Consider the following 27,470-nt stretch of genomic DNA (forward strand, 5'->3'; position numbering starts at 1 on the left):
ATTTCATTAAAATTTTTAGAGAATTGCACATATTTCATTAATGATTAAACAGATATTTCCCTGAAATAGCAAAATATTGGATATTCCCAGCAAGAGAGGCAAAGGGGCCAGAATTTTGATTTGGTTGTAGAGACTCATGTGTAGCATTAAACGCTTAGATTTTTATGATCACTTTTTATGGCTGGTTAATAGACTGGACACTTTCTAAAAACCTTAAGAGCCTTCTTTTGACTATCAAGATGAATGTTTTTGGTGCTTTCTGAAATGCAATGGGACATAATGAAGAGATGGAAGGAAGGGATGGCAGGAATCAAGGACTGGAGCAATTATACTTACTTAGTACAGTCCTTGGTAGGGGAAAACTACAGGAGTCATCCTCTGAGGGGAAGTTACCATGCAGATCCTGGGAGGGATTTAGTTGATTTCAGCACAATTACTTACCATGAAAGTATACTCAGGTAGTAAGGATGGGAGACTCCAGGTGTAGGTAGTATAGAAATAGGACACAGTACTAGAGATGGATATAAACTGCTGGCAGTAACTTGATAAGCTCAAATATGTTTGGAGAACTGATTCTTTCCCAGATAACTTAAATGCTCATTCCTTCATCACACTAAGGCCAAGGAGACCCCTGCTCAGTATTTACTCCCTCTCTCTACCTGAGAACTCTGGCACTGCCTTTGCCTCCTGGCTCTAAGTTTGTTTCAGTACCAAGCAAATTGAATTTTGTCCCTTATCATGCTCCAAGATCAGGAACATGTCAGCTTTTGTCCCAGGTACACAGACCTCCAACTTCATGCTCCTTCTTCCAGGTTCCCTGAAGGGAGGGGGACAAGCCGCTCTGCTTTTCTACTGGGACCTCATTCCAGGAGGGAGCCATCCCACACTCCTTAGGCAGTGGAATGAGAGATAGGCAACAGGGTTATAGCAAGCTCCCAGAATGGTTTTTCTAGAATGATCTTCCCAATGCCTACAAGGGAGTTTCTATCATTTAGTTTAGATATTTATCACATTAGCTACGTTCTTTGGATAAACACAAAAACAATCCCTCAATAAGGGAACATTCTGGCATTTCTTTAAAATGACTCATCTGAAATGTAGGTTAAAGCTCCTTGCCTACATAGGAAGGTTGTCTTAGCCTCCCTCATGCCTTCTCTTAACAAAGTACAGTGTGATAAGGAGGAAAGAGACAACTCTTTGTTTTGAGATATAGACTATTATTTCAGGTGGTGCTCTGCTACACCTGTTCATCAATGGAAATGAAAATAGCGCTCTTCAAGGAATGCCCAGGTTGGGGAGCCTCGAACACTTCCTCATTGCTTTGGGAGTTCTCTGGAGCAGGATGTTTCAGAGCTGAGGGTTGGGAGCTAGGGGAGGCTCCCTGGATGGGAGGCACCAGCCACTCGAAGACAGTGCCGAGGGCAGTGGCGGGGATGGCCCTGGGTTGAGGCAGAGCCATGCTGTCGGGAGCGTAGCCGGAGCTTACTGTCTGGGGAATGGGGACCATTTAAGGCAGCTGGGCCTACTGGCTTCTCAGGGGAGGCTGAACGGGCCTTGGCATCTAAGAAGGTCAGGCCCACTGGCTTCTTAGGGGAGGCTGAACGGGCCTTGGCATCTAAGAAGGTCAGGCCCGCTGGCTTCTTAGGAGAGGCTGAACGGGCCTTGGGGTGCCCACTTGGCTTCTCTGTCTTAGTTCTCCCCGTGGGGCTTTTGGCTGGAATGAGGCTCTTTTCAACATTTTCTTTTCTGGTTTTGGACACTTTCCCAGCTTTGGAGAACATGGACTCCATGTGCCCTTTGCCTTTCTTCTCAGGGGTAATGCAGTGCAGAAAGGATTTTATTTTATTTCTCAAGTCAGTCTCTGGAACGATGGGCTTCTTGTGAGAATGGGCTGGCATTGCCTTCCCCTGCAAGACCTGACTGTGCAGAGTTTGGCCCTGCAAAGGTTTACCCTGAGTTTTCTGGGGGAGGAAAGACTTGTCCTGGGAAATGCGAGGCACCATGGGTTGGGCATTCTTAGGGTTCCTTGTGGGCTCAGGGATGACATGTGGCTTGCTTGGACTGTCTTGCCTGTCAGGCTCAGATTCTTTCCCCCCAGGAACTACTGGGGGTGGCTCTGGGGACTGCAGCTGAGGGTGATGCTGGTGGCTAGGTGGACAGGGATCCTCAAGAAGAAAGCTCTGGTTCCATTGCCAGGAGCCTCGGGATGTCCTGTTCATCCTTTCTGGCCTCTGATCTTCAGCAGGGTGTCTTTCTTCACTGATTGAGGAGATCCCAAGCCCTGCATCCCCTTCTCCAAGGTCCCCTGCTGACTTGGGTTTCCCTGGGTCCTCTTTCTTTTCTGCCAATGCCAGGACTTGGGCTGAGTCCTTGATCTTGTCAGGATTTTGAAGCTCAGGGATCCAGGGTTCCTCCAGGATGGGGTTGTTCACACTGGCCTCCACCTGAACGCAAAGTATCTGGGCCTCGGTCATGTTCGCATTGAGTTGTGAGATCTTGGAAGCCCGGGGGGGTGATCCATGGGGCACTGGTTTGGAACTAAGTGCCTTTAGGTTGTGCTGTACTGCCTTCAACTCAGTGGCCAGCTGTTTTTTAAGGGGGATCCATTCTGAGTCTGGGGCAGGAGGAGACTCTGGTGTGATGGACAGTTCCTGGACTACTGTGCTTTCTGGGGTGCTTAGACTCCTAAGAGACTCCTGTGTGGATTTGTTCTCAGTGAATCCTTCAGTTGGTTCCCTGTTCTCCCTTATCCTTATGGAAATTCCCAGGTGTATCTCTATGACCTTTTTTCTCAGGTGAAAATTTAGTTTGGCCAAGATGTGTGTCTTGGATGAGGAGGGGATAGCAGGAAGAGTCTGGCTCTCTGGAGGTACCATTTCTGTCATTTCTTCCACCCGAACTTCAGGCTGGAACTCCTCTGCGTTGTCTGCCCAAGTCTCATCGTCATCTTGAAAGCACGGTTCAAGCCTCCTGCAGGGGTCTTCAGATGAGATCATCTGAGTCAATGGAGGAGTTGGAGGCTCCTCTGGGATTTTTGGAGGCTCCTCTGGGATTTCCACAGGCCCAGACACCATCTCTGTGATTATAGGTTGACTACAGATTGCCGGAGCCATGGCCCTAGAGAGGGCCACACAGTACAGAGCAGGCAGGCCTGACAGGAAGACCAGATACTTGTGCCGCAGCATGGTTTCCAGTTTCTCAATGGCTGTCTCAGACAGGACTCGGGGCAGCTTAGGGTGTTCAGTGTCAGCACTTGGTAAGGCCTGCTGCTGATGATGATCAAGGGCCACTGGTATCCAGGGCATAACTTTGGGCTGTGGGTCAGGTTCACTTGCTGCCTGAAGTTCTGGGTGCTGGCTTTGTGGAATGCAAGGGAAGGGAGCCACTGCCAGGCCTCCAGGAATTCGGCATTCCCAGGAGCTAAATACACAGGCAGGGATCTGGCCCTGGTGGATCTGTCCACATTTGGAGTCGATGTGGCTCTGCAATATTTCCTTGGCCTGGGCAAACAAGTGTGGCATGGGGGTGGACATTTGGGCTACCATGGGTGAGAATAGGACACCAGCCTCATTGTCGTCTAGGGTTGCAAGCGGGGGCATGCTCACCCTGGGTAGGGCTGTGCTGCTCCAGGACAGGGTCTGCTGGTCAGCGGAGGAAAGGAGCAACTGGATGGACTGCTGAATCTTTGGGGGCAGGCCCCAGCGATGGTGAATCAACTGCTTCTGGAGATGGAATTCCAGCAGCCTGCGGGCATGCTCTGGGAAGAAGAGCAGTTCCCTGGTGAGGACTGAGAAAGACTTTCCTGGACAGGAGGTCTTCATGGTCTCAGGGGGTTGGATTTTGTCACATGGTTCATAATGCACGGGGCTTGGGGCATGCTGAGATCTCTGGAAGACTGCTGGCAGGCCCCACTGAAGCTGGAGTTGCCTCTGCAGCAAGTGCCATTCCAAGGCTTCACACTCAGCTGTAGTCAGAAATGGGACACTGACTTGATTCTTAGAGGGAGACATGCAATTTAGGGGGTTTGGGTGTGAGCCTGGGGCTGAGGTTGGGGCTGACTCAGGTGGAGTTTTGGACAGCAGGGGATAGAGCTCATTGAAGAGAAGAGAACCATTCAAGGGGGACCTGGGCATACTCTTGTTCCTGGAGAGTCCTTTAGAGTCCAAGAAAGTGGCCACCAGGGATTCACTATGCAGAGTAGGGAGGCCACAGAAGAGCTGGTTATATTTGCTCTGTGAGTTATTTGCCTGACCACTTGGCAGTGAATAGAGGTCATTTAGGTCTTTAAGGGCTGGAGATGGCAAGGCTAAAGCCACAGGTTTTGGGATTTTCTGGCAGTGGTGTCTTTGTTCTGAATCTATAAGGGACCATTCAGAAACCCAGAAGGTCTGAGTGGGTTGGCCAGCCACATATGAGCACCAGGTCTGGTGAGAAATTGTCCCAAATCTATGGACACAGATCTGAGAAGTATTATTTTGGATTAAAGAAACTGGTTGGTTATTTTCAGACTGGCAATACATTGGTGGGTTTGGCATAAGCTGCCTCAGGGATTCCTCCACTCGCCTGGGGAGCCCCCACCTCTGGAAATGCATCCATTTTTTTACATGTACTTCAAGAAGCCTCAGGACTTCAGGACTAAAGAATGGCAGGTGTGCATAGGGGACTATATGCAAGGCCAAAGGTTGTGCCAAGGTTGTGAGCTCTTGGGTTAGGGGCATAAAAGTGACCTGAGTGTTCAAGGACTGCTGGCCTTGGTTCCCCTGGACAAAATTGGGGTTGTTCTGTCTCATCTCCTGCTCATTCCCTGGAACCACAGACAACTCAAGCCTTGAAGAAACCATAGTCTGTGGACCTACAGGCATCTCTACCAGTTGAAATTCCTGTCCTAGCGGGAGGCGATCAGTCCAGTATTCTTGAATGCTGATTCCTTCAGTTGTTAGTGCTGGGGTGACAGATGTCCCTGAAAGGTCTCTGGAGTGCTGGGAATGGAGCTCCAGATTCTGCTCAAAAGACATACTTGACATGGACAACATCTCTAAGCAGGAAGAGCCCTGTGATGGCCCCAGAAATGTGGGGGAGATCTGGTTGTTCTCGTCCTCCAGCAATTGCTGAATCTCCTGAGCCACACCATTGCAGATTTGGCAGTAGGGATCGGCACACAGAAGCTGCCTCACGCTTTCCTTCTGGGGAAGCCAGCTGTGGCTGGGAAGGAAATCATGGCAATCATTAATAGAGTGACATCTACCTCTGCAAGAATTGTGGACTGAGGATTTCTACCTCCATCCCTGAGTCCTATAAGAGTGGGGCCTATGCTATGAAAAATGAGTTCCTTATGGGAACTCATCATTCTGAGAATGAATCCCTTATGGGATGTCTGTGCTGCTGTACCCAGCCTCTGTTGATTATCAGTCTCATTCTCTAGAAATTTTAAGAAGATAATAGGCTCCTGGATGAGGGGTCCCAGGAATTGTCCTTCCTGAAGACAGACCAGAGGAGGAAATGTCAGCAGGGTCCAGGAAGACCCAGGAATCTTCCCTTGAAAATGTGTAACTCTTAAAAGAACATGAGAAAGAGGAGAGCTTTGTGCAATACCCATTCTCTTAATGGGATAATTGTGTCCTGGCTGAGTGTAACCCCATGTAGTGTTTTTTATTTACTGATCAAATCTTGAATTGTAGAACTACTGTGACCCTAGCACATTGCTGAATAGGGTGTCTCTTCCCTCTTGAGGTGTTTGAACTACTGTCTTCCCTTGCAAACCTCTCAACCAGGGAACCAGCCTCCATCCTGTCTGTCTCCTCCCAGTCATTATTCCTCTCCTCATTTCTGCTCCAGCCCAGGCTGAGAGACCACCACAAGGCAGGCTGAGAGTTGAAAGACTGCAAAGAGCAAGAGATCACCTTTTCATGACAGAGAGCAGCTTCCGCGGCTTCTCAGCTTCTTCTTGGCAAAATCTTCGAGCTGAGGAACCAGGACAGTTTTATGTCATGTGTGTACTTCAGGGACATTCTCTAAGAAGCTGGAGCCCTTTGACTCTCAGCGAGAGGGGACTGAAAAATTCAACTGTTCAATGCTCTAAGATACTTCAATGTAAATCGGATCATTCATGACTTGCTCTCCTGCACCTATTATCATCTGACCTTCACAACCTCACTGTGAGGGAGGGTCATCAGATGGTTTTATGGAGGACAAGACTGAGAGATGAAGTGTTACAGAGGATTTTAAAACTAGCAAATGACCATTAAGGGCATCTGTTTTACTTCCTCTATTCTTTATTCTCCAGGGAATGAGGTAGACAATTTTCAAACATTCCCAGGTTCTGATTTCCTACCCACAGAATTCCTCTGTGAAAGTTGCCGATTTGGGTAGTTGGAGACTTCAGTGGTTAGAACACCCATTTCCTGACACCAGGGGTCATAGAGGGACAACTACCACATGGGAAGCTAGCCCACAGAGGAAGGGAGTCAGAGAAGAATTTAGGACTTTACCTCTTGATGCTGCATCTCTTGCCCTTTGCCTGACTTTTCGGTGACGCTTGAAGACAAAAACATTAGAATGAAAGTGGGACACCATTTTCTTTTTCATGTCCAAAATGAGACAAAGCTTACATACATTTCCTATCCTTTTCTATGTATTTGTCTGCATTTTATATACTCTTCTACATTTCCTTTACCTATACTTCATCTTTTTTTTCCACCTCAACATTTTTCCCTTCTCTGCTATTTCTGATTCTCTTTAAGTCTTTTCCAAACTCTGTACCTCCCATAGGTCTATGAGAAGTTCTGATGGAAATTGGCATAAAACAAGAGGAAGAATGGTACACCCTGAAGGAGGTATGGTTCTAATAGTCACAGGACTTGAGCTTGTAAGTGATTTAAAGGACTGTAAGCCAGAAATTCCCCCATATGGGGAAATCTTCTGAGAGCCAGTGAAGTAGATCCCATATCCAGGTCTCCACTCAAGTCAATCAGAGGTTGTTGGCTTTTCAGTTAGGGTAAAGTATATAGGGGTGAACTTGTTTTAAAAAAAATGCTTTTAGCCTCTGAGGAAAAAAGGACTATATAGAAGTACCTGAAGGTATGGTATTAAATTTGGCAGGGAGGGGTAGTGAGGTCATAAGGTGTGACCCTGGACCTTGAAAACTTAAACTAGTTCAATTGTGGTCACAGCGTTTCCCTACCCGGCAGCAGCTTCTTGTAGGCTCGAGCTTCAATCCACAGTAACTCCGTCTAATCTGCCAGATAATTAAGATAATGATGAAAATGAAGCCATATGTATATAAGAACTGTCCAAAGTCCCACAGAACAAATGTAAAGGTCAACATGGCCTAAGCTTCATTAGCATGAGGAGACCAACCATCTCCATATCTAGGCGTTCAGGGGCTTAGTGCCAAATGACTCCCAGTGCTTCACCCTTGTCATGTCCGCCTCACAGAGGACAGAACCAGGCTGCAGACTGCATCACAAAGCCCTCCTGTTTCACAAGGGAGGCTCATGTGGTGGTTCAGTCTGTAGGAGAAGGTGTCTGCTCCTCTGTGAAGGTTGCAGAGCCTGCGTCTAGAGGTGCCACACGCACATGTCTATTTCCCACTTTCTCTTCATTCTCCATTTCCCACAACAGGCTGCTGGCTCTGCTCACTCCTTTCACAACAACTGTTTGGTCACCTGTCCTAAGAAAACTGAGTGCTTTTGTGACACAGGGGAGGGAAGGAAGAGTGGAGGAAGAGTGACTGGGATGGAGGAACTTCACCAACTCCCCACTTCCCAGTAAGAAATGTAGGCTATCTCTAGCAGAGGTACAGGTGGGTAGTTGGGAGAGTTACAAATTCTTAGGTTGAAACCTAATCACCAGGATGATATTATTAGAAGGTAGGGATTTGGGGGAGGTGATTAGGTAATGAAGGCTGAGCCTTCATGAATGGTATTAATGAACTCATAAAATTATAAGGAAGTTGTTTTTCCTTTCACTGTAACAAGGACATGGTGCTTGTCCCTTATAGAGGATGCAGCCACAATGCATCATCTTAGAAGCAGACACAACTCTCACCAGAAACAGAACCTGTAGGCTCCTTGATCATGGCTTTCAGATTCCATAACAGTTAGAATTTTTAAAAATACATTACAGTGTGAGGCATTTTGTTCTAGCGGCAGAACAGATTGACAGTATATATTTAACTTTTTAAAAATTTCAAACTGTTCTCCAAGATGTTGGCACCATTTTCATTCCTGATACAGTGTAGAATAGTGCTGACAACCCTTGGTATAATCAGTCTTTTTAGTTTTAATGATTCTAATAGGTGTGTAATGGTATCTTGTGATTTTAATTCACACTTTCCTATTGAGTAATGATATTGAACATCTTCTCATCATGCCTTCCATTTATTTTATATAGTGAAGCATCTACACAATACTGTGTTGATTTGCAAAATACACTGAAAATAAATTACCAAGAACTGGTGCAGAGTTTTATTATCTATAAATCTATAAATGTCCAATTCTTGCCATTCTTATTATGTGAACTGATTTCAAAAGAGCTAATTTTCTGATGGCTTTTAGGAGTCTAATACAGCACTATGAACTCTAATAAATATAAAAACATTCAATTTTCAAACAACTTTGAGCCTTGTGTATATATGCATGATCATTCCAATTGCTTGATCAAAGATGGACTTTAGGGGAGCAAGAGTAGAAAAGAGACTGTTAGGAGACCATTGTGGTAGCCCAAGCTAGACATAGTTGGGGCTTAGACTGTGTTTTTAACAATCTTGGATTTGATGAGATCTTGTGAACATACTTTGGAAACACATGTTCTGATACGTTGTTGAGGATAAAGGAAAAATAAAGAAAGAAGGAAAGACCCCAGGTTACTATTGGCATTAGAATTAGATGACTGATGCAATTTAACGACAATGTAAAGCCTGAGGATTATGAATTTGTGTGTGTGTGTGTGTGTGTGTGTGTGCGCGTGCGCATGCTCACACGCGCACACGCGCACACACACATGGGGAATTAATACTTCATATTTGGCTATAAGGTGTTTAAGGTGTCTATTACACATTCAAACAGAAATGTCAGGAAAGGAGTTGCATATACTGGTTAGAAATCAGAATGTAGGTCTCAGCAAGAAATACGAACTTGAGAGTCACTCACTAGCTTGACTGCAGCAATGTGGCCAGATAAAACCAACACTTCAACATCCAGGGGTTTTGTAGAGGAAGATGAGCCAGCAGAGAAAATAAAGAAGTGTCCTTGTTGAGTTTGAGGGAAAATGAGAGTATGACGTTCCAGAAACTTCAAGAAAAAGGTGTTTTAAAACAAAGGGAATGGTCAACCATGTTAAATGTTAATAAAAGGTCAAGTAGGATGAAGATAGAAAATGACCACTGGCTTTAGTAAGATAATGGCCATTTGTGTCACTAACAAGGTCTTTTCAGTGAGAGCCATGGGGAAAAAGCCTGATTGGAGGAGGTTCCACAGACAGTAGAAAGTGAAAAAGTAGGGCAGATGAGCATAGGTAGACAATACTTTAAATAAATTTTGCTGTAAAGGAAAGCAAAAGAGTTGTTTGGTAACTAGAAAGAATGTGAAATTAAGGGTATGTTTATGTGTGTGTTGAATTTTTATTTCTACATGTTTGTGTACTGTTGAGAATGATCTAGACAAATAGAAATTAATAGAAGGAGGGAGGAAAGTATGCGTGAAAAACAAAATCAGTAAAAATTGTTTTGAATTAGCATAATGTATATAAAAAAAAAAACCTTGCTACTAAGCAAGTGTTAAAATTTTATTTATGTCTTACTTACAATCAGCATCTGGCTGCCACAGCCTGGTGATACCAGCACCTGAGATGGTCACACTCACACCCTTGACTTGATTACAGGTTCATTCAGCACCTGCTGAATGGAATGGAATTTGCAATGTAAATAGAACCACAAGAAAAGGGATCAGCAGGTGGGAGGGTACTGGGTCCCTGGGGTTACATTTCCCAGTGGAAACTAGTAAATTGGCACTCTGACCTGGGCCTCAGTCTCTTTTGAGTTTAATTTCAGGGGTTCCATCCCAAAGAAATGAAACTCCAATGTTATTTGGCTATCCTAATATCTTTGCCTTTCCATATGAATTTTAAAATCTACCTTTCTACACATGTAAAAAAAATCCTGCTGAGAAGCTGGGGCCGTAGCTCAGTGATAGAGCACTTGCCTAGCATGTGTGAGGCACTAGGTTCAATCCTTAACACCACATAAACTTAAACAAATAAAATAAAAAATACAATAACACTATTTTTAAAAGTGTCTCAAAAATCCTGCTGAAATTTAAATTGGGATTGTGAAAAATCTGTAGATTTAGAGAAAATAGATAACTATAGTGAATATTCCAATTCATGAGCATAATATGTCTTACCAGTATTTAGATTGTTGATTTGTTTCAGTGGTTTGTGATTTTGGGCATATATATCCTTCATGTATTTTGTTTCATTTTTACTTAAGTATTTTTTCCAGCTATTGGAAATTATACTCCTCTTTAAATTTTGGTTTCTAATTAATTATTCATTGTAAGAATGTGGAAATACATTGATTTTTGCAGGTTGGATTTGTGCTTTGTTCTGAATTTACTTGATTTTCTAGAGCTTGTTCATAGGTTTTTGTTTTTTGTTTTGTTTTGTTTTTTTTAATGTGGTGATGAGGATCCAACCCAGGGCAAGCATTCTACCTGAAGCTGAGCTACAACCCTAGCCCTTGTTCATAGATTTTTAAAAATTTCCTAGGTAGACAATCATGTCTAGTGAAAATAGGGACAGTTTAATTTCTATATTTTAGTTTGTATGGCTTTTATTTCTTTTTATTGACAATTTCATAGCTAGGACTTTCCATATGCTATTGAATAGGAGTAGTGTGAGGGGACATCTTTGTCTTGCTCCTGACATTATAGGGGAAATATTCAGTCTTTTCTGTGTATAAAAGGTTAGCTGCAGGTTTCTCATAGATGCCCCTTATCAGATTGATGCAGTTTCCTTCTATTTCTATTCTACTGAGAGCTTTTTATCATGAATGGATGTTGAATTTTGCCAAAAAATTGTCCTGTGTCTGTTAATTGGATCATATAATTGTTTTTTTTTTTGGTACCAGGGAATGAATCCAGAGGGACTTAACCACTAAGTGACATCCCCAGCCCTTTTTTTTAAAATGTTTTATTTAGAGACAGGGACTTGCTGAGTTGCTGAGGGCCTCATTAAGTTGCTAAGGTTGGCTCTGAATTGGTGATCCTCCTGAGGCTTCAGCCTCTGGAACCACTGAGATTAGAGTCATGCACCATCATGCTTGGCTAATTTTTTTTTTCTTTAGACTGTTGCTATAGTCGACTATACTGATTGATTTTGTGTGTGTGTGGGGGGATGGTACTGAGGAGTGATCACAGACAGGCTGGTCAGACAAGATTGGACACTGAGGAATAACAGGGAGCAGGTTTATTGACTGCAGCCAGGTTCAGAAGGGGGACTTTTTGCCTCTATCAAATCACTCCTCTGAACTCTAAGGTCAGAAAGTTTGTAACTTTATACCCAGTGTGAAAGGGGAGGGGCTCAGAAGTTGATAATCTGTAGAAGTCCACACAAAAGCAACGTTTTTACTGTTCTGGGCATCCAATTCAGACCAAGGACACACTCTGTGAAAATCAGTGTCCAAGAAAGGGAGAGTGCTCTTCCCCTTCTTCCCACCAGCTGGCTCTGCAGTCCCTTATCACACTCTGTCTCTGCAAACACACCCTCCACCTGAAAACTCTGTTGTAGAAATTTCTGCTGATAGTTTAAGAACAATTATTCTAAACAGAATTTTTGAAGGTCTCTGAAGAAGCTTAGTTAGGCAGGGGTCTTCTGGGTGGGGGTCTTTGGCCTACTTTACTATCATTGAGCTACACTCTCAGCCCTTTTAATTTTTTTAAATTTTGAGAAAGGGCCTCACTAAATTACCAAGGCTGGCCTTGAACCTGCAATACTCCTGCTTCAGCTTCCAGATTTATTGGGATCTCAGGCATGTGTCAGCAAGCTTAGCCTGATTAATTTTTAAATGTGACACTGGCCTTAAGTTCCCAGTATAAACTCATCTTGGTCATGATGTATTATTCTTTTTATATATTTATACGTTGTATTTGCTAATATCTTCTTGAGGATTTTTGTTTCTATGTTCATAAGGGATGTTGATCTGTAGTTTTTTGCAAATTCTTGGGCTATCAGAGTATTTCTAGCCTAAAAGATGAGTTGAGAAGTTTTTCTTTCTGTTTTCTAGAAAAGTATGTGTATTATTAGTGTTTTCTCTTCCTTGGTGTATGGTAGAATTCATCAGTAAAGCTAGTTGAGCTGGCATTTTCTTCATAAAAAGACTTTTAACAATAACTTTACTTTTCTTAATCAGGTTATCAGGATGATAGTGAGTTTTTTTAGTTTGCATCCTGCAGGTCCATTCCATATAAGTCCTCCAATGTAAGCACATAAAGTTGCTCATAAGTTTCTTGTTTTATGCTTCTAATTTCTGTAGTTCCTATAGTGATGTCTCCCTTTCATTTCTCATATTCATAAAATTTCTCTTCCCTTTGTCATTAGTCAAATGACTAGAATTTTCTTAATCTTATGGATCGTTTCAAAGAACAATAATCATTCTCAGTGAATTTTTTAAATTTGTTTTAAGTTTTGCTTTTTCTTATTTTCTCTTGTCTGCTTACTTTGGGTCTAATTTACTTTCCTTTTTTCCTAGGTTGTTTGTTAAGGTGGAAGCATAGATTATTCCTTCTCCTCCTCCTCTTTTTTTTTTTTAAAGAGAGAGAGAGAGAATTTTTTAATATTTATTTTTTACTTATCAGTGGACACAACATCTTTGTTTGTATGTGGTGCTGTGGATTGAACCTGGGCCGCAAGCATGCCAGGTGAGCTCGCCATCGCTTGAGCCACATCCCCAGCCCCCTCCTTCTTTTCTTCAACCCAGGGGTGCTTTACCGCTGAGCCACATCCTCAGTGCCTCCCAGACTTTTTTAAAAATTTGAGACAGAGTCTTGCTCAGTGATTTATGGTCTGAGTTGCTGAGGCTGGCCTTGAACTTGGGATCCTTCTGCCTCAGCCTCTGGAATCTTTCTTCTTTTCTAAAAAAGCATTTAATGCTTTGAATTTCTTACCAAGTGATACTGCTTCCCACATTTTCCCCCCACTTTTTGGCATACGTGCTATTTATTATCTTTTGGTATATTATAATTATAAAAACACTGGGGTTTGTTGTTATATATTCATACATGCACATAACAAAATTTGGTCAATTACACCACCTAATACCTCCCTTTCCCTCCCTTCCCCCAACTACTCTACTGGTCTCCCTTCTATTTTTCATGAAATCCTCCCCTGCCCACCCCCAACCTTTATTTTTTCCCTCTCTCTTTTTGGCTTCCATATATGAGAGAAAACATATGACCCTTGACTTTTTGAGCCTGATATTTTACACTCAACTTGATCTTTCTTCTCTAGTTCCATCCATTTTCCTGGAAATGATGTACTTTCATTCTTCTTAATGACCTCATAAAATTCAATTGTGTTTACATACACCACATTTTCTTTATTCATTCATCTGTTGATGGGCACCTAGATTGGTTGCATAACTTGGCAATTGTGAATTGTGCTGCTATAAACTGGGTATTCATGTATTATGACTATGCTGATTTTGGTTCTTTTGGAGAAATACTGAGGTGTGGTATAGCTTGATCATATGATGGTCTCATTCCTAGTGTTTTGAGGAAATTACCATCCTGAAGTTCCATAGTGGTTGGAATAATTTACAGTCACACCAATAGTGTGTAAGTTCCCTTTTCTCTGCATCCTTGCCATCATTTATCATTATTTGTATTATTGACGATTGTCATTCTAAGAGGAGTTAGTTGAAATCTCAGTATAGTTTTGATTTGCATTTCTCTGATTGCTAAGGATGTTGAACACTTTTTCATTGTCCATTTGTATTTCTTCTTTGGGAAATGTCTTTATTTCATTTTCCCATTTATTCACTGGGAAATTTGGGGTTTTTTTTTGTATTAAGTATTTTTAGTTCTTCATATATTCTGGATATTAATACTGTATCTGGAATGTAGCTGGCAAAAAAATTTTCTTCCATTCTATAGGCTGTCTCTTCATGTTCTTAGTTGTTTCCTTTGCTATGCAGAAGCTTTTAAATTTGATACCATCCCATTTATTAACTCTTGGCATAATTTCCTAAGCTTTAGGAGTTGTAATGAGGAAGTCATTATTGGCATCTACATGTTGTCACGCTGATCTTATGTTTTCTTCCAGCAGTTTTAAAGTTTCTGGGTCTTATTCCTAGGTCTTTGATCCATTTTGAGTTGACTTTGCTTCAGGGTGAATGATAGGGATCTAGTTCCAATCTTTTATATATGAATATGCAGTCTCCCCAGCACTGTTTGTTAAAAAGGCTGTCTTTTCTCCAACATATGTTTTTGGTGTCTTTGTCAAGGATCAGATAACTGTAACCATGTGGGTTTGTCTCTGTGTCTTCTATTCCATGGGTCTACTTGTCAGTTTTTATGCCATTACCACGCTGTTTTGTGACTATAGCTCTGTCATAGGATTTGGGATTGGGATCGTGGTGCTTCCAGCACTGCTCTTACTGCTTGTTTTGGCTCTTCTGGTCCTCTTATTCTTCCATAAGAATTTTAGGGTTGTTGTTTATAGTTTATCTCTGGAATAAGACAAACTTGATCATGATGTATATCTTCTTAATGTGTTCTGACAATGGATTGCTAATATTTTATTAAGGATTTTTTTTGCATCTATGTTCATCAGGGAGTTTGGTCTGTAGTTTTCTTTCCTTGATGTGTCCTTATCTGGTTTTGATATATGAATGATACAGGATTTGTAGAATACATTTGGGAGTGATCATCCCCTTTGTATTCCAGGGGATAATTTGAGGAGCATTGGAATTAGCTCTTTAGAGGTTTGGTAGAATCCAACGAGTATTCATCTGGTCCTGGGCTTTTCTTTGTTGGAAGGCTTATTGCAGCTTTAATCTCATACCGTTATTGGTCTGTTTAGGTTTTCTATATCCTCTTGGTTCAATTTTGGTTGTGTCTAGAAATTTGTTCATTTTTTCTAGATTTTATAATTTATTGGAATATAAGTTTCCAGAATAGTCCCTAATGATCCTCTGGATTTTGAACATACTGTGGTTATAGCTCCTTTTAGATTTCTAATTTCATTAATTTGGGTTTCCTCTCTCTCTCTCTCTCTCTCTCTCTCTCTCTCTCTCTCTCAGTTAGTTTAAGGGTTTATCTCTACCACGCGGCCTGCGCAATGGTTTCATTAATGAGGTTCTAGGCATAAAGTTAGTTAGAAGAGATCGAAATAAACACAAAGACTCAGTTACCTTATATCTATTGCTAGGTCCGAGACGGCTCCCCTCTCTGGTTCGCTCCTCTAACCGCCCAGCAGGGCAGCAAGGATTACTCAGGGCTAGCAGGAGAGAGAGAGCGAACACGCCGGGGACTAGCCTTTTATTGGGGAACAAGAGATTCAGGGGAGAATTCCATCCAATGAAGGTTGAGGGGGGGCTGCACTCCAAGGTCAGGGTCAGTGATTGGGTCCCCGGGGTCAGTGGTCAGGCACACCCCCACACGGATGGGCTCTCTCATCAGGAAAGGGCTGGGAAAACTTCGACAGAGCCAAAGTGCCTCAGACCCTTAACGGGAGTCACCCATTCACGTGTTAGAATGGCTTCCCACATTTATCAATCTTGTTTATCTTTTCAAAGAACCAATTCTTTGTTATATTGATCTTTTTTTTTAAGAGAAAGTCTCTTGTTCATTAATTTTGGCTCTGATCTTAATTATTTCCTCCCTTCTACTGGTTTTGGAATTGGTTTGTTCTTGTTTTTCTAGGGTCTTGAGATGCATCCTTAGGTTGTTTATTTGGGATCTTTCTGATTTTTAAAATGTAGGCATTTGTTGCTGTAAACTTTCCTCTTAGAACCACCTTCATAGTGTCCCAGAGATTTTATTGTGTTCTATGTCTGTTTTTGTTTGATTCTAGAAATTTTTAAATTTCTCCCACATTTCTTTGATGATCCATTCATTGTTCAAAGGCATATTGTTCAATCTTCATGTATTCATGTAGTTTCTTTAGTTTTTCTGCAGTTGTCATCTAATTTCATTCCATTATGATCTGATGAAATGCAAGGGATTATATAATTTTTTTTGTATTTGCTGAAACTTGTTCTGTGACCTGAAATATTGTCTATATTGGAGAAGTTTCCATGAACAACTGAGAAAAAAAGGAAATGTGGCTGTTGGATGAAATATTCTATAGATGTCTGTTATGTCCATTTTATTTGTTTATTTTAATTTTATTCCCATACTTTAATTGGTGAATTACAATTCTACATAATGGTGGGATTCATTGTTACATATTCATACACACACTTGATGTAACAATATAATTTGGCCAATATCATTTTCCAGTATTTCTCCTTTCACTCCTTTTCTCCTGCCCCCTGGTCCTTTTCCTCTACTCTAGTAATCTGCCTTTAATTTTCATGAGATTTCCCCCCCACCACCATTTTTCTTTCCCTTTTTACTTTCCAGCATCCAGATATAAGAAAAAAAATATGACCCCTTGACTTTGTAAGTTTGACTTATTTTGCTTAACACAATGTTCTCAAGCTCTACCCATTTTCCTGCACATGTCATAATTTCATTCTTCTTTATGTCTGAATTAAACTCCATTGTCTATATAGGCCACATTTTCTTTATCTATTCATCTGTTAATGGACACTTAGCCTGGTTTCATAGTCTGGCTATTGTGAAATTGTGCTGCTATAAACATGGGTATATATGTATCTCTATGGTATGCTAACTTTAATTCTTTAGAATAAATACCAAGGATTGGTGTATCTGGGTCATCTGGTAGTTCTATTCCTAGTCTTTTGAGGAACCTCCATAGTGGTTGTACTAATTTACAATCCAACCAACAATGTAAAAGGGTTCTTTTTTCTCCATATCCTTCCCAGTATTACTATTATTTATATTCTTGATGACTACTATTCTAACTAGAGTGAGAAGAAATTGCAGTGTAGTTTTATTTTGCATTTCCATAATTGCTAAAGATGTTAAACAATTGTTGACCATTTTTATTTCCTCTTTTGAGAAGTGTCTGTTTAATTCATCGGCCATTTATTAATTGGGTCTTTTTTTGGTGTTAAGCTTTTTGAGTTTTTTGTATATTCTGTCAGAAAAGCAAAGATTTTTTCCCATTCTCTAGGTTCTCTCTTCACATTTTAATTGTTTCCTTTGCTGTGCAGAAGACTTTTAGTTTGATGCATCTCATTCATTAATTCTCGGCATTATTCCTTGAGCTTCAAGTAGTCATGTTGAGAAAATTACTACCTACACCTATATGTTGGACTATTGACCCTATGTTTTTTTCAAGAAATTGCATAGTTTCTGGTCTAATTCCTAAGTCTTTGATCTATTTTGAGTTGACTTTTGTATAGGGTAAGAGGTAAGAAACTAGTTTCATTCTTCTACATCTAGATAACCAGTTTTCTCACAAGCATTTATTAAAAAGGCTATCTTCTCCAATGTATGTCTTTGGCACCTTGGTCAAGAATCAGATTACTCTATCTGTATGGGTTTGTCTCTATTCTATTGTCTTCTATTCTATTCCATTGATCTATGTGTCTTTTTTAAATGCCAGTACTATGCTGTTTTTGTTACTATAACCCTGTATTTAATTTGAAGTCAGGTAACATTGCTTTTTTGACTTAAAATTGTGTTGGCTATTCTGGGTCTTTTATTCTTTCTAATAAACTATAGAATTGTTTTTTCTAGATCTGTGAAGAATGTCATTGTTGTTGTTGTTGTTTTTTTTGTGATGGGGATCCCATTGACTCTGTAGATTGCTTTTGGTAGTATGGCCATTTTAACAATATTAATTCTGTCTATCCATAAACATGGGAGATCTTTCCATCTTCTGAGGTCTCTTCAATATAGAATTATATCATCTGTGAATAGTAATAATTTGACTTCTTCTTATCCTATTTGTATCCCCTTAACTTCCTTCTTTTGCCTAATTGTTCTGGGGTTAGAATTTTTAGTAGTATATTGAATAGAATGGTGAGAGTAGTTATCCTTTTCCTGTTCCAGATTTTAAAGGAAATGCTTTCTGTTTTCCTCTACTCACTATAATGCTGAGTTTGGGTATATCAGACATAGACTTTATAATATTGAGGTAAGTTCCCCCTATCTCTCATTTCTTCAGTGTTTTTATCATAAATAGTGCTGAATTTTTTGAAGGCTTTTTCTGCATCTATTGAGATAACTATGTAATTTTTGTGCTCAATTATAATTTTGTGGTGAATACACTTATTGATTTGTGTATGTTTAAACATCCTTGCAACTCTGGGATAAAACCAACTTGGTCATGAAGTATAATGTTCTTAAAATGCTATTGAGTATGAATTGCTAATATTTTATTAAGTATTTTCATATTTAAGTTTATAGGAATATTGGTCTGTAGTTTTCTTTCCTTGATGTGTCCTTATCTGGTGTAGGATGAGGGTAATACTGGCTTCATAGAATGAATTTATAAATGCTCCATCCCTTTCTATTTCATAGAATTATTTGAGGAGCATTGACACTAGTTCTTTTTTAAAGCTGAGAATCCATCAGTCTTGGGCTTTGGTTTTTTGAAATGACTTTTATTTTTGCTTCTATTTAATTGCAGTTATTGTTCTGTTTAGGTTCTCTATGTTTCTTGATTCAATTTTGAATCAATATATAATTATATTCAATATATAATTATATTCACATATAATTATAATAATATGTGTCTATGTGTCATCCCTAATTTTATTAATCTGGATTTTATTTTTCTTTTATTTTATGAACTTATTTTATTAATCTGGATTGTTCCTTTACCAGAATGACTATAAATGGTCTTCTACCTAGTTTGTCAATCTTGTTTATCTTTTCAAAGAACCAACTCTTCATTTCACTTATTTTTTATATTGTTTTTTAAAATTTCTCCACTGCATTGATTTCAACTCTAAACTTAATTATTTCCTTCTTTCTATTCATTTTGGAATTGGTTTGTTCTTGTTTTTTTAAGGGCCTTGAGAGGTTTCATTAGGTTGTTGAGATCTTTCTGATTTTCTTATGTAGGCGATTATAGCCATAAACTTTCCTCTTAGAATCACCTTTATAGTAACCCAGAGGTTCTACTATGCTGTATCACTATTCTTGTTTGATTCTAAGAAGGCTTATTTTTCTCACCTGATTTATTCTATCATCAAATCATCATTCAAAAAGTGTATTCAATCTTCCGTGTGTTTACATAATTTTGGTAGTGTCTGCAGTCTGGCTGGGCACAATTCAGGAGCCACTTGTCAAAAGAAACGAACTTTATTTTTAGAACCACACACACCAAACCACACAGTTCCTCAGGAAAAACCTTCAGAGCCCAACTGCCACCACCGGCTTCCCACAAGCCTCTCAACCTCCCCCACTCCTCCTGCTCTTGAGGCTGATTGGCTGGGTCGCGTGGGCAGAGCCAAAAAAAGTCCCCCAATGAGCATCTCCGTGGTCTGAAAGGGCGGGGAAACAGCCCAATGAGCATCACCACAGAGGAGCCAATCATTTGGCAGCTAGAAGTTTGCTGGGGCCGCTGTGAGCCAATCATCAGCTGGCAACTGGAAGTTTGCTGGCAGCTGGAAGTTTGCTGGGGCCCCTTTGGGCTGGGCTCTCAACATCACCCCCTCTCTGTTTAAACAACAAGCATGTGGCTTAGGGACCGTGCCTGCCTTAGGTTGTCCTCAAGGCGTCAGCCTCCTGTCTTAGGTTGGTACCATTGTAGTTGGATCTTACCCGTCATTGACTACCGGTCCAGTATACAGCCACACATGTGGATAGGTCTTTGTACCAGCAGCGGGGTGAGGTTCTTTGCCTCACCTCTGTTGGCCCCCAAATTTTAGCTGAACGACCATCACAAGCAGAATGGAGGAGGATACACCAAGCCAATTGACGGCTCCTTTTGGAAATATTGTACCACTGATGACACCATCAGCAAAAATACCCCAACACTACCACAAGTCACTGCACCAACAGATAGTTCACAATGCATGCAAGTGAGTTCACAATGCATACAAGTGATACATAGTCCAGGCAAGTTCTGCAAGCAGTTCAGTGATGGCTCCTTTTGGAAAAATTGTACCACCGATGACACCATCAGCAAAAATACCACAACACTACCACAAGTCACTGCACCAACAGATAGTTCACAATGCATACAAATGAGTTCACAATGCACAAGTGATACATAGTCCAGGCAAGTTCTACAAGCAGTTCAGTGATGGCTATTGCAGAAGCGTTAGATTGGTTTTATCTTTGTCTTCACCGGCACTGGGATGAAGATAGGAATTCTGGCAACAATGGCTAAAGAAAAAATTATGTAACATTCCACTAAAAGAAAATAATTTTCTTAACAATTTACATTATCTTGAACAGAATTATTAAATATAATGAAAAGGAAAGGTGAAAGTAAACAAACAGATCTGTTAACCTCCTTTTTTGTTCACATATTAAAACAATCCTCAACAGCTGTTTACCCAATTTAAATTAAACTATTTAAATCACATGAATAAAAAAATTTGGATCCATTTTTTCATGAGCGCTCATCATATATGATATATGGACATACGTACATACAAGCATACAACATAAAACACAAGTGTGCACACATAATATAACACATACAACACATAACATAATAGTAAAGGCCTTATAACTTTTTACAGGTGAAATCTCCATTGCAATGTTTAAAAACTCTATAGTCAAAAAATAGAACTGATCAGCAAAACATTAACCTAGGTCTGTATGAGCTCAAAAAACAAAATAGAACTTCATGATGTGGGAAAGGGTAATCATAAAATAGATATTGAAAAAAAGCATCCTGATTCTGTCACAGATGTAAGGATAGCCAAACTGGAGTTTTGGATATCAGCTGTTATGGATTTGAGCCAAATCATCTTCTTTTTGGTCTGTAGAAATCTCTTTAGTTAATCTCTCTGGAATCCAAATCGGCTGCTGTTCTCCCTGGGGAAACACACAAACAGACCCCCGACTCCAGACAATTACTGGGTCAGGACCTTTCCATTGTCCTGTTAGAATATCCTTCCAAAGTACCTTGGGCTTATGTACATTTTTTGGACACATATGCCTTTCTGCAGCATTAAGCCCTGATAAATCCAAATTTAAAAAGTTTAGAGTAAAAAGGGTTATTTTAAGTTTATCTTTGGGGAATATATACCCCTTCCCAATTCCTTCTCTTTGCTTTAATAAGTACATTTTAATAGTTTGATGAGCTCTTTCAACTATGCCTTGTCCCTGTGGATTGTATGGGATTCCTGTTATATGAGTAATGCCAAATGATGAACAAAATTGTTTAAAAGAGATAGAAGTATAACCAGGGGCATTATCTGTTTTTAACTGTTTTGGAATGCCCACAGTGGCAAAATTTTGTAAGCAATGAGCTATAATATCTTTAGTTTTTTCTCCGGCATGAAGGGAACCCATCAAAAATCCAGAAGAAGTATCAACTGTAACATGCAAATATTTTAATTTTCCAAATTCTGGCAAGTGTGTGACATCCATCTGCCAAATATGGTTAGGTATCAGTCCTCTAGGATTGACTCCAAGATTAACTTGTGGTAAAAATGTCACACAATTTTGACATTGTTTTATTATTTGTCTAGCTTGTTCCTAAGTTATTTTAAAATGCCTTTGTAAAGTATTAGCATTGACATGGAACTTTTTATGAAAATTTGTAGCTTCTTCTAGTGTAGAGAAAATATGTATGTCATGTGTAGTTTTATCTGCTAAATCATTTCCCAAACTAAGGGCTCCAGGCAATCCTGTATGTGTCCTGATATGTCCTATAAAGAACGGATCTTTTCTTTCCCAAATTAGACTTTGTATAGTGGAAAGCAAAGAGAAAACAGTAGAGGAAGGGGGAAATCCTACCAGCATCTTCAAGGGATACTAAAGCATTAACTATATACTGACTATCGGAAAATAAATTAAATTCAGAATATTTAAACATCACAAAAGCTTGTAATACTGCATTAAGCTCTACCTTTTGAGCTGATTGTTCGGGTACTAAAAATGTAAAAGTTTGATCAGGGGTAACTATTGCTGCTGTACCATTATTTGACCCATCAGTGAATTTGGAGCATTCATGATAGGTGTTTTTCTTGTCATTTTTGGAAAAATTACAGGATGCGATGACCAAAAAGACAATAAAGGATTAGATGGTAAGTGGTTATCAAATGAAAGATTTGCACATGATTATTGCACAAGTATTTAACTCATTAGCTAACTCATCAATTTGATTCATAGTATATGGAGTAATAATTTTATTGGGAGAAATTCCAAACACTCCCTTTGCTGCTTTTATTCCTTTGAGTATTAATTGTCCTACAGCCTCAGGATACCTAGTAAGAATAGTGTTGGGAGAATAAGATAAATGTATCCATAATAATGGACCTTCTTGCCAAAATACTCCTGTAGGAATATTTTTTGTTGGTAGTACAATAAATAATAAAGGCAAACTTATATCAATTCTATCCAAATGCATATTTTCCATATATATTTCAATAATTTTTAATGCCTTTCTAGCTTCGGGCATTAACATTCGGGGTGAATTTGGATCTGATGGACCTTTTAGGATATCAAATAAAGGTCCCAACTCTCCTGTTGGTATACCTAGATAAGGCCTTATCCAATTTATGTCTCCTAATAACTTTTGAAAGTCATTAAGTGATTTGAGTTGATCTACTCGTATTTGAATTTTTGGTGGACGGACCATGGTTGAGGATAATAGAACTCCTAAATAATTAATTGGAAAATTTAATTGTACTTTATCTATTGCTATCTCTAGATTATAATTTTTTAATAAGTTTGTAAGTGTGGTATAACAACATTCTAGCAATGTGTTTTTATCTTTGTGTGCTAACAATACATCATCCATATAGTGAAATATTTGTAGTTCAGGATTTTGATTTCTAAGTGGCTGGATTACTTTGTTAACATAAATTTGACACATAGTTGGGCTGTTAGCCATCCCTTGAGGGATTACTTTCCATTCATATCTCTGATCAGGACCTTCATGATTCAGTGCAGGGATAGTAAATGCAAAACGTGGACTATCCTCAGGATGAATTGGAATTGAAAGAAAACAATCTTTAATATCTATAACTAAAACATACCAAGTTTTTGGCAAAGCAGACAATTGAGGAATCCCCGATTGAGCAGGTCCCATAATAACCATCTCATTATTAATGGCTCTTAAATCTTGCAATAATCTCCATTTACCAGATTTCTTTTTGATGACAAAAATGGGAGTATTATGGGGAGATATAGAAGGTTGTATATGTCCTTACGCTAATTGTTGTTTGACCAGATCATGGGCTGCTTGTATCTTTTCTTTAGTCAGGGGCCACTGAGGAACCCATACTGGTCTTTCTGATTTCCAAGTAATTTTTATTGTCTCGGTGGCCCTTTCTGAAAATCCAACCCGTGTCTGTCTGTTTCTTGATCTATTTGTATTGGTGCTGCTATACCTTATTCTTGTTTTTCTAATCTTTTTCCTTTCCTAAAACCTTGTCTAGCCATAATAGTGGGTGCATTTTGATTGATGTTATTTGTTAATGTCAAACCTAATTGATCTAGGACATCTCGTCCCCATAAATTTACGGGAAGATGATCCAATACAAATGGCTGTATAGTTCCCTCACATCCTTCAGGATCCTTCCAATCTAATACCATTGCACTTCTATGGGGATTAGTCACCACTCCTAGGCCTCGAAGCGTTTGAGTGGCTTGTTGTAATGGCCAATGTTTTGGCCATTCTTGATGAGAGATGATGCTAAGGTCTGCACCTGTATCCAGTAGCCCATTAAATTCATGTCCTTGAATATTTAGTTTTAGCATGGGGCGAGAATCTAAATTTAAAGAAAGCATAGCCCAATCTACACCTGTGGAGCCTAATCCCTTGGAACCTCTTTCTACAGTACAACTGGAAAATTTATCATGTAGGCTGGGTATTATTAGTAACTGTGCTATTCTATCTCCTGGTGAAATTACTGATATACCCTTTGGAGAACTGGCTATAATTTTTATTTCACCTTCATAATCGGGATCAATTACCCCAGGACTTATCATAAGTCCTTTTAGAGTAGAAGAGCTGCGTCCCAATAATAAGCCTACTGTTCCTTTGGGAAGAGGTCCTTTTAGCCCTGTGGGAATGATTTGAACTCCCATCTCTGGAGTTAGTACTGCTCTGGCGGAGGCGCAGATGTCCAACCCTGCGCTCCCTCTGGTTTGTCTGATGAGGGATCTGATGGACAATGTGTCCTGGGCACTACCCTGATGGGGTTGCTGGGTTCCTCCAGTGCTCCGTATATTTGTGGTTTTGGGCCCCAGAGCATTGAGCCCCCCTGTCCATTTTTTGGCAATGGAGCCTGATGCCTTTCTCCACAATATCGTGGATAAACACCTGGTCCTTGTTCATTTTTTGATAATGGAGTACCCTCTATAGTGGTTTGAAACTGCATTTATTAGCCCAATGTCTCCCTCTACAGCATCGTGGGCAAATATCCGGTATTCTATTCCTTTGATACCTAGTTTTCCTCCTATGGGGAAATTCCTTTTAAAATGTCCTGTTTGTTCTCAATTGTAGCATGTTCTTGGCCTGGAATCTAAAGCCTGTTTTACTGCAGCTGCCACAATTTGCCCTTGTTCATTAATGTCTCTGGCATCTAAAGCCTGTTTTACTGCAGCTGCCATGACTTGCTCTTGTTCATTAATGTCTCTACATAATTTAATATATGTGTTTAAATCTTCATGTTTCCATGGTTCTAATGACTTCTCTGCACCAACGATTCGCTTGCTCATAAACCAGTTGTTTTATTAATGGCATTGCTTGTTCTGTATTCCCAAAAACTCTGGTAGCTGTTTGAATAAGCCTATCTACAAATTCAGCGTAAGATTCATTAGCTCCTTGTATTACCTTAGATAACTGACCTTGTAAACCTCCATGTCCTTGTAAAGTCTTCCATGCCCTAACTGCATCTGCAGCAATTTGTGCATATATGCCAGGATCATATGCAATTTGTTGGTGCTGATCCTCATAAGGTCCCTTTCCTAACAACATATCTAGATTTCTCTGAGGATAACCAGCTGCTGCATTCCTCATTGGCAACCTTCCATAACAGGTATTGTCCTCCATTTAGCACAGGTTTACACATATTAGCCCAATCTGCTGGCGTCATGTTCAAGTTGTTAATGGATTCAACCATGCTTACAGTGAAGGGTGCTTGAGGACCATAGGTTGTTACAGCCTCTTTTAGCTGCTTCACTGTTTTGAAATTTAAAGCATTGTGAATTCGCTGCCCTCCTGCCTCAAATACAGGGCATGTTAATATTTGAGATTTTGTCTCAGGATCCCAACTATCACCTGCGGGGGTTGGGGGCCTCCCAGCATATGGAGGTGGCCTTGTTGGTTGGACACTTATGTCCTCTGGTGATAGAAAGGTGTTAGTAGCAGTCTCCTGTTGTAACTTTCCCCTGATGGCTTTTTCTGCTTTACACTTTCTTTCTCTGACTAGCTTGAGAGGCCTTCTCTTTTACTTGAATTTTTTCCTCTGTCTGACTAGTTCGAGAGACCTTCTCTTTTAATCGAATTTTTTCCTCTGTCTAACTAGTTCGAGAGACCTTCTCTTTTACTTGAATTTTTTCCTCTGTCTGACCAGCTCGAGAGACCTCCTCTTTTACTTGAATATTTCTACTATAACTATAATACAATCCAACAAGATAACGCCAAACAAAACTGAAACAGAATGAAACAAAAGTGGAACAACAGAAAATCATTATAGCCTTTCTATCCTCCCGAAATGTCCATCCGTCCTTTCTCCCTATCTGTTCCTCAGATGTGAGCGGTTTTTCTTCCATCTTACACATCTCCAGGGACAGGCAACTTAAAACAAAAGTGAAGCAAAACAAAAGAAGAATCTTAAAATGGCTACCCATCCTCTCGCCCTGCCCTCAGGGGCGAGCAGTTTACCTTATCACTTACCCTCAGTCGTTCCCCGTTCCCCGTGCGAGCTACCAAATGCCGCAGTCTGGCTGGGCACAATTCAGGAGCCACTTGTCAAAAGAAACGAACTTTATTTTTAGAACACACACACCAAACCACACAGTTCCTCAGGAAAAACCTTCAGAGCCCAACTGCCACCACCGGCTTCCCACAAGCCTCTCAACCTCCCCCACTCCTCCTGCTCTTGAGGCTGATTGGCTGGGTCGTGTGGGCAGAGCCAAAAAAAGTCCCCCAATGAGGAGCTCCATGGTCTGAAAGGGCAGGGAAACTGCCCAATGAGCATCACCACAGAGGAGCCAATCATTTGGCAGCTAGAAGTTTGCTGGGGCCGCTGTGAGCCAATCATCAGCTGGCAGCTGGAAGTTTGCTGGCAGCTGGAAGTTTGCTGGGGCCCCTTTCGGCTGTGGCTCTCAACAGTAGTGTGTGTGTGTGTGTGTGTGTGTGTGTGTGTGTGTTGATTTCTAATTTCATTCCACTGTGCAAGGAATTATATTGATTTTTTTTTGTATTTAATAAAAGTTGCCTTGTGGCAAGGAATTATGTTGATTTTTTAATGTTTAATAAAAGTTGCCTGTGGCCTAAAATATCATCTTTTCTGAAGCTGACAGGAAAGTGAATTTAGCTATTGTTGGATAAAATATTCTATAGATAGCTGTTACTCCATTTGGTTTATATTATTTTTTAGGTCTGAAGAGCCTTTACTGAGTTTATGTCTGAATGACCTATCTATTGGTGAGAAAGGTTGAAATCACCCAGTATTATTGTATTGAGTTCCATCCAAGTCTTTATGCTAAAGGGTGTTTGTTTATGTAATTGGAGGCACTGACATTGGCACATAAATATTTATTATTGTTATATTTCTTGTTGAATTGTTCCTTTACCAGAATAAAATGACATTTGTTTTTAATCTCTTGTCATTAGTTTTGGCTTGATGATGGCTTTATCAGGTATGAGAGTAGCTACTCCTGCTTGCTTTGGGGGTCTACTTGCGTGAAATATTTTCTATCCTTTCACTTTTATTCTGTGGATGTCTGTGAGATCTGTCTCTTACAGACAACATAGAGTAAATTATTGTTTTTTAAGATACTCTGCCAGTCTATGTCATTTTTTTTTTAGTTGTCAATGGACCTTTATTTTTTTATTTGTTTATATGCATCACTGAAGATCAATTCCTTGGGCCTCACACATACATGCCAGGCAACTGCTCTACCACTGAGCCACAACCCAGCCCTAGTCTATGTCTTTTAATTGGAGAATTGAGACCATTTATATGCAGCATTATGATG

The 27,470-nt window shown here is 40.2% G+C and overlaps 1 protein-coding gene across 1 annotated transcript; it reads right to left on the minus strand.

Moving 5' to 3' along the window:
- Positions 1-1,367: 1,367 nt before the first annotated feature.
- On the minus strand, positions 1,368-7,324 carry LOC113182128 (protein SPATA31F1-like). Its single transcript, XM_077797347.1, has 5 exons — positions 7,181-7,324; positions 6,489-6,534; positions 5,901-5,961; positions 1,662-5,202; positions 1,368-1,553 (listed from the first exon to the last, which is right to left on the minus strand). The coding sequence occupies exons 1-5, from the start codon at positions 7,322-7,324 to the stop codon at positions 1,368-1,370; spliced, it is 3,978 nt and encodes a 1,325-aa protein (XP_077653473.1).
- Positions 7,325-27,470: the final 20,146 nt, after the last annotated feature.

Source organism: Urocitellus parryii, chromosome 4 (assembly GCF_045843805.1).
Source record: "Urocitellus parryii isolate mUroPar1 chromosome 4, mUroPar1.hap1, whole genome shotgun sequence".
NCBI lineage: Eukaryota > Metazoa > Chordata > Mammalia > Rodentia > Sciuridae > Urocitellus > Urocitellus parryii.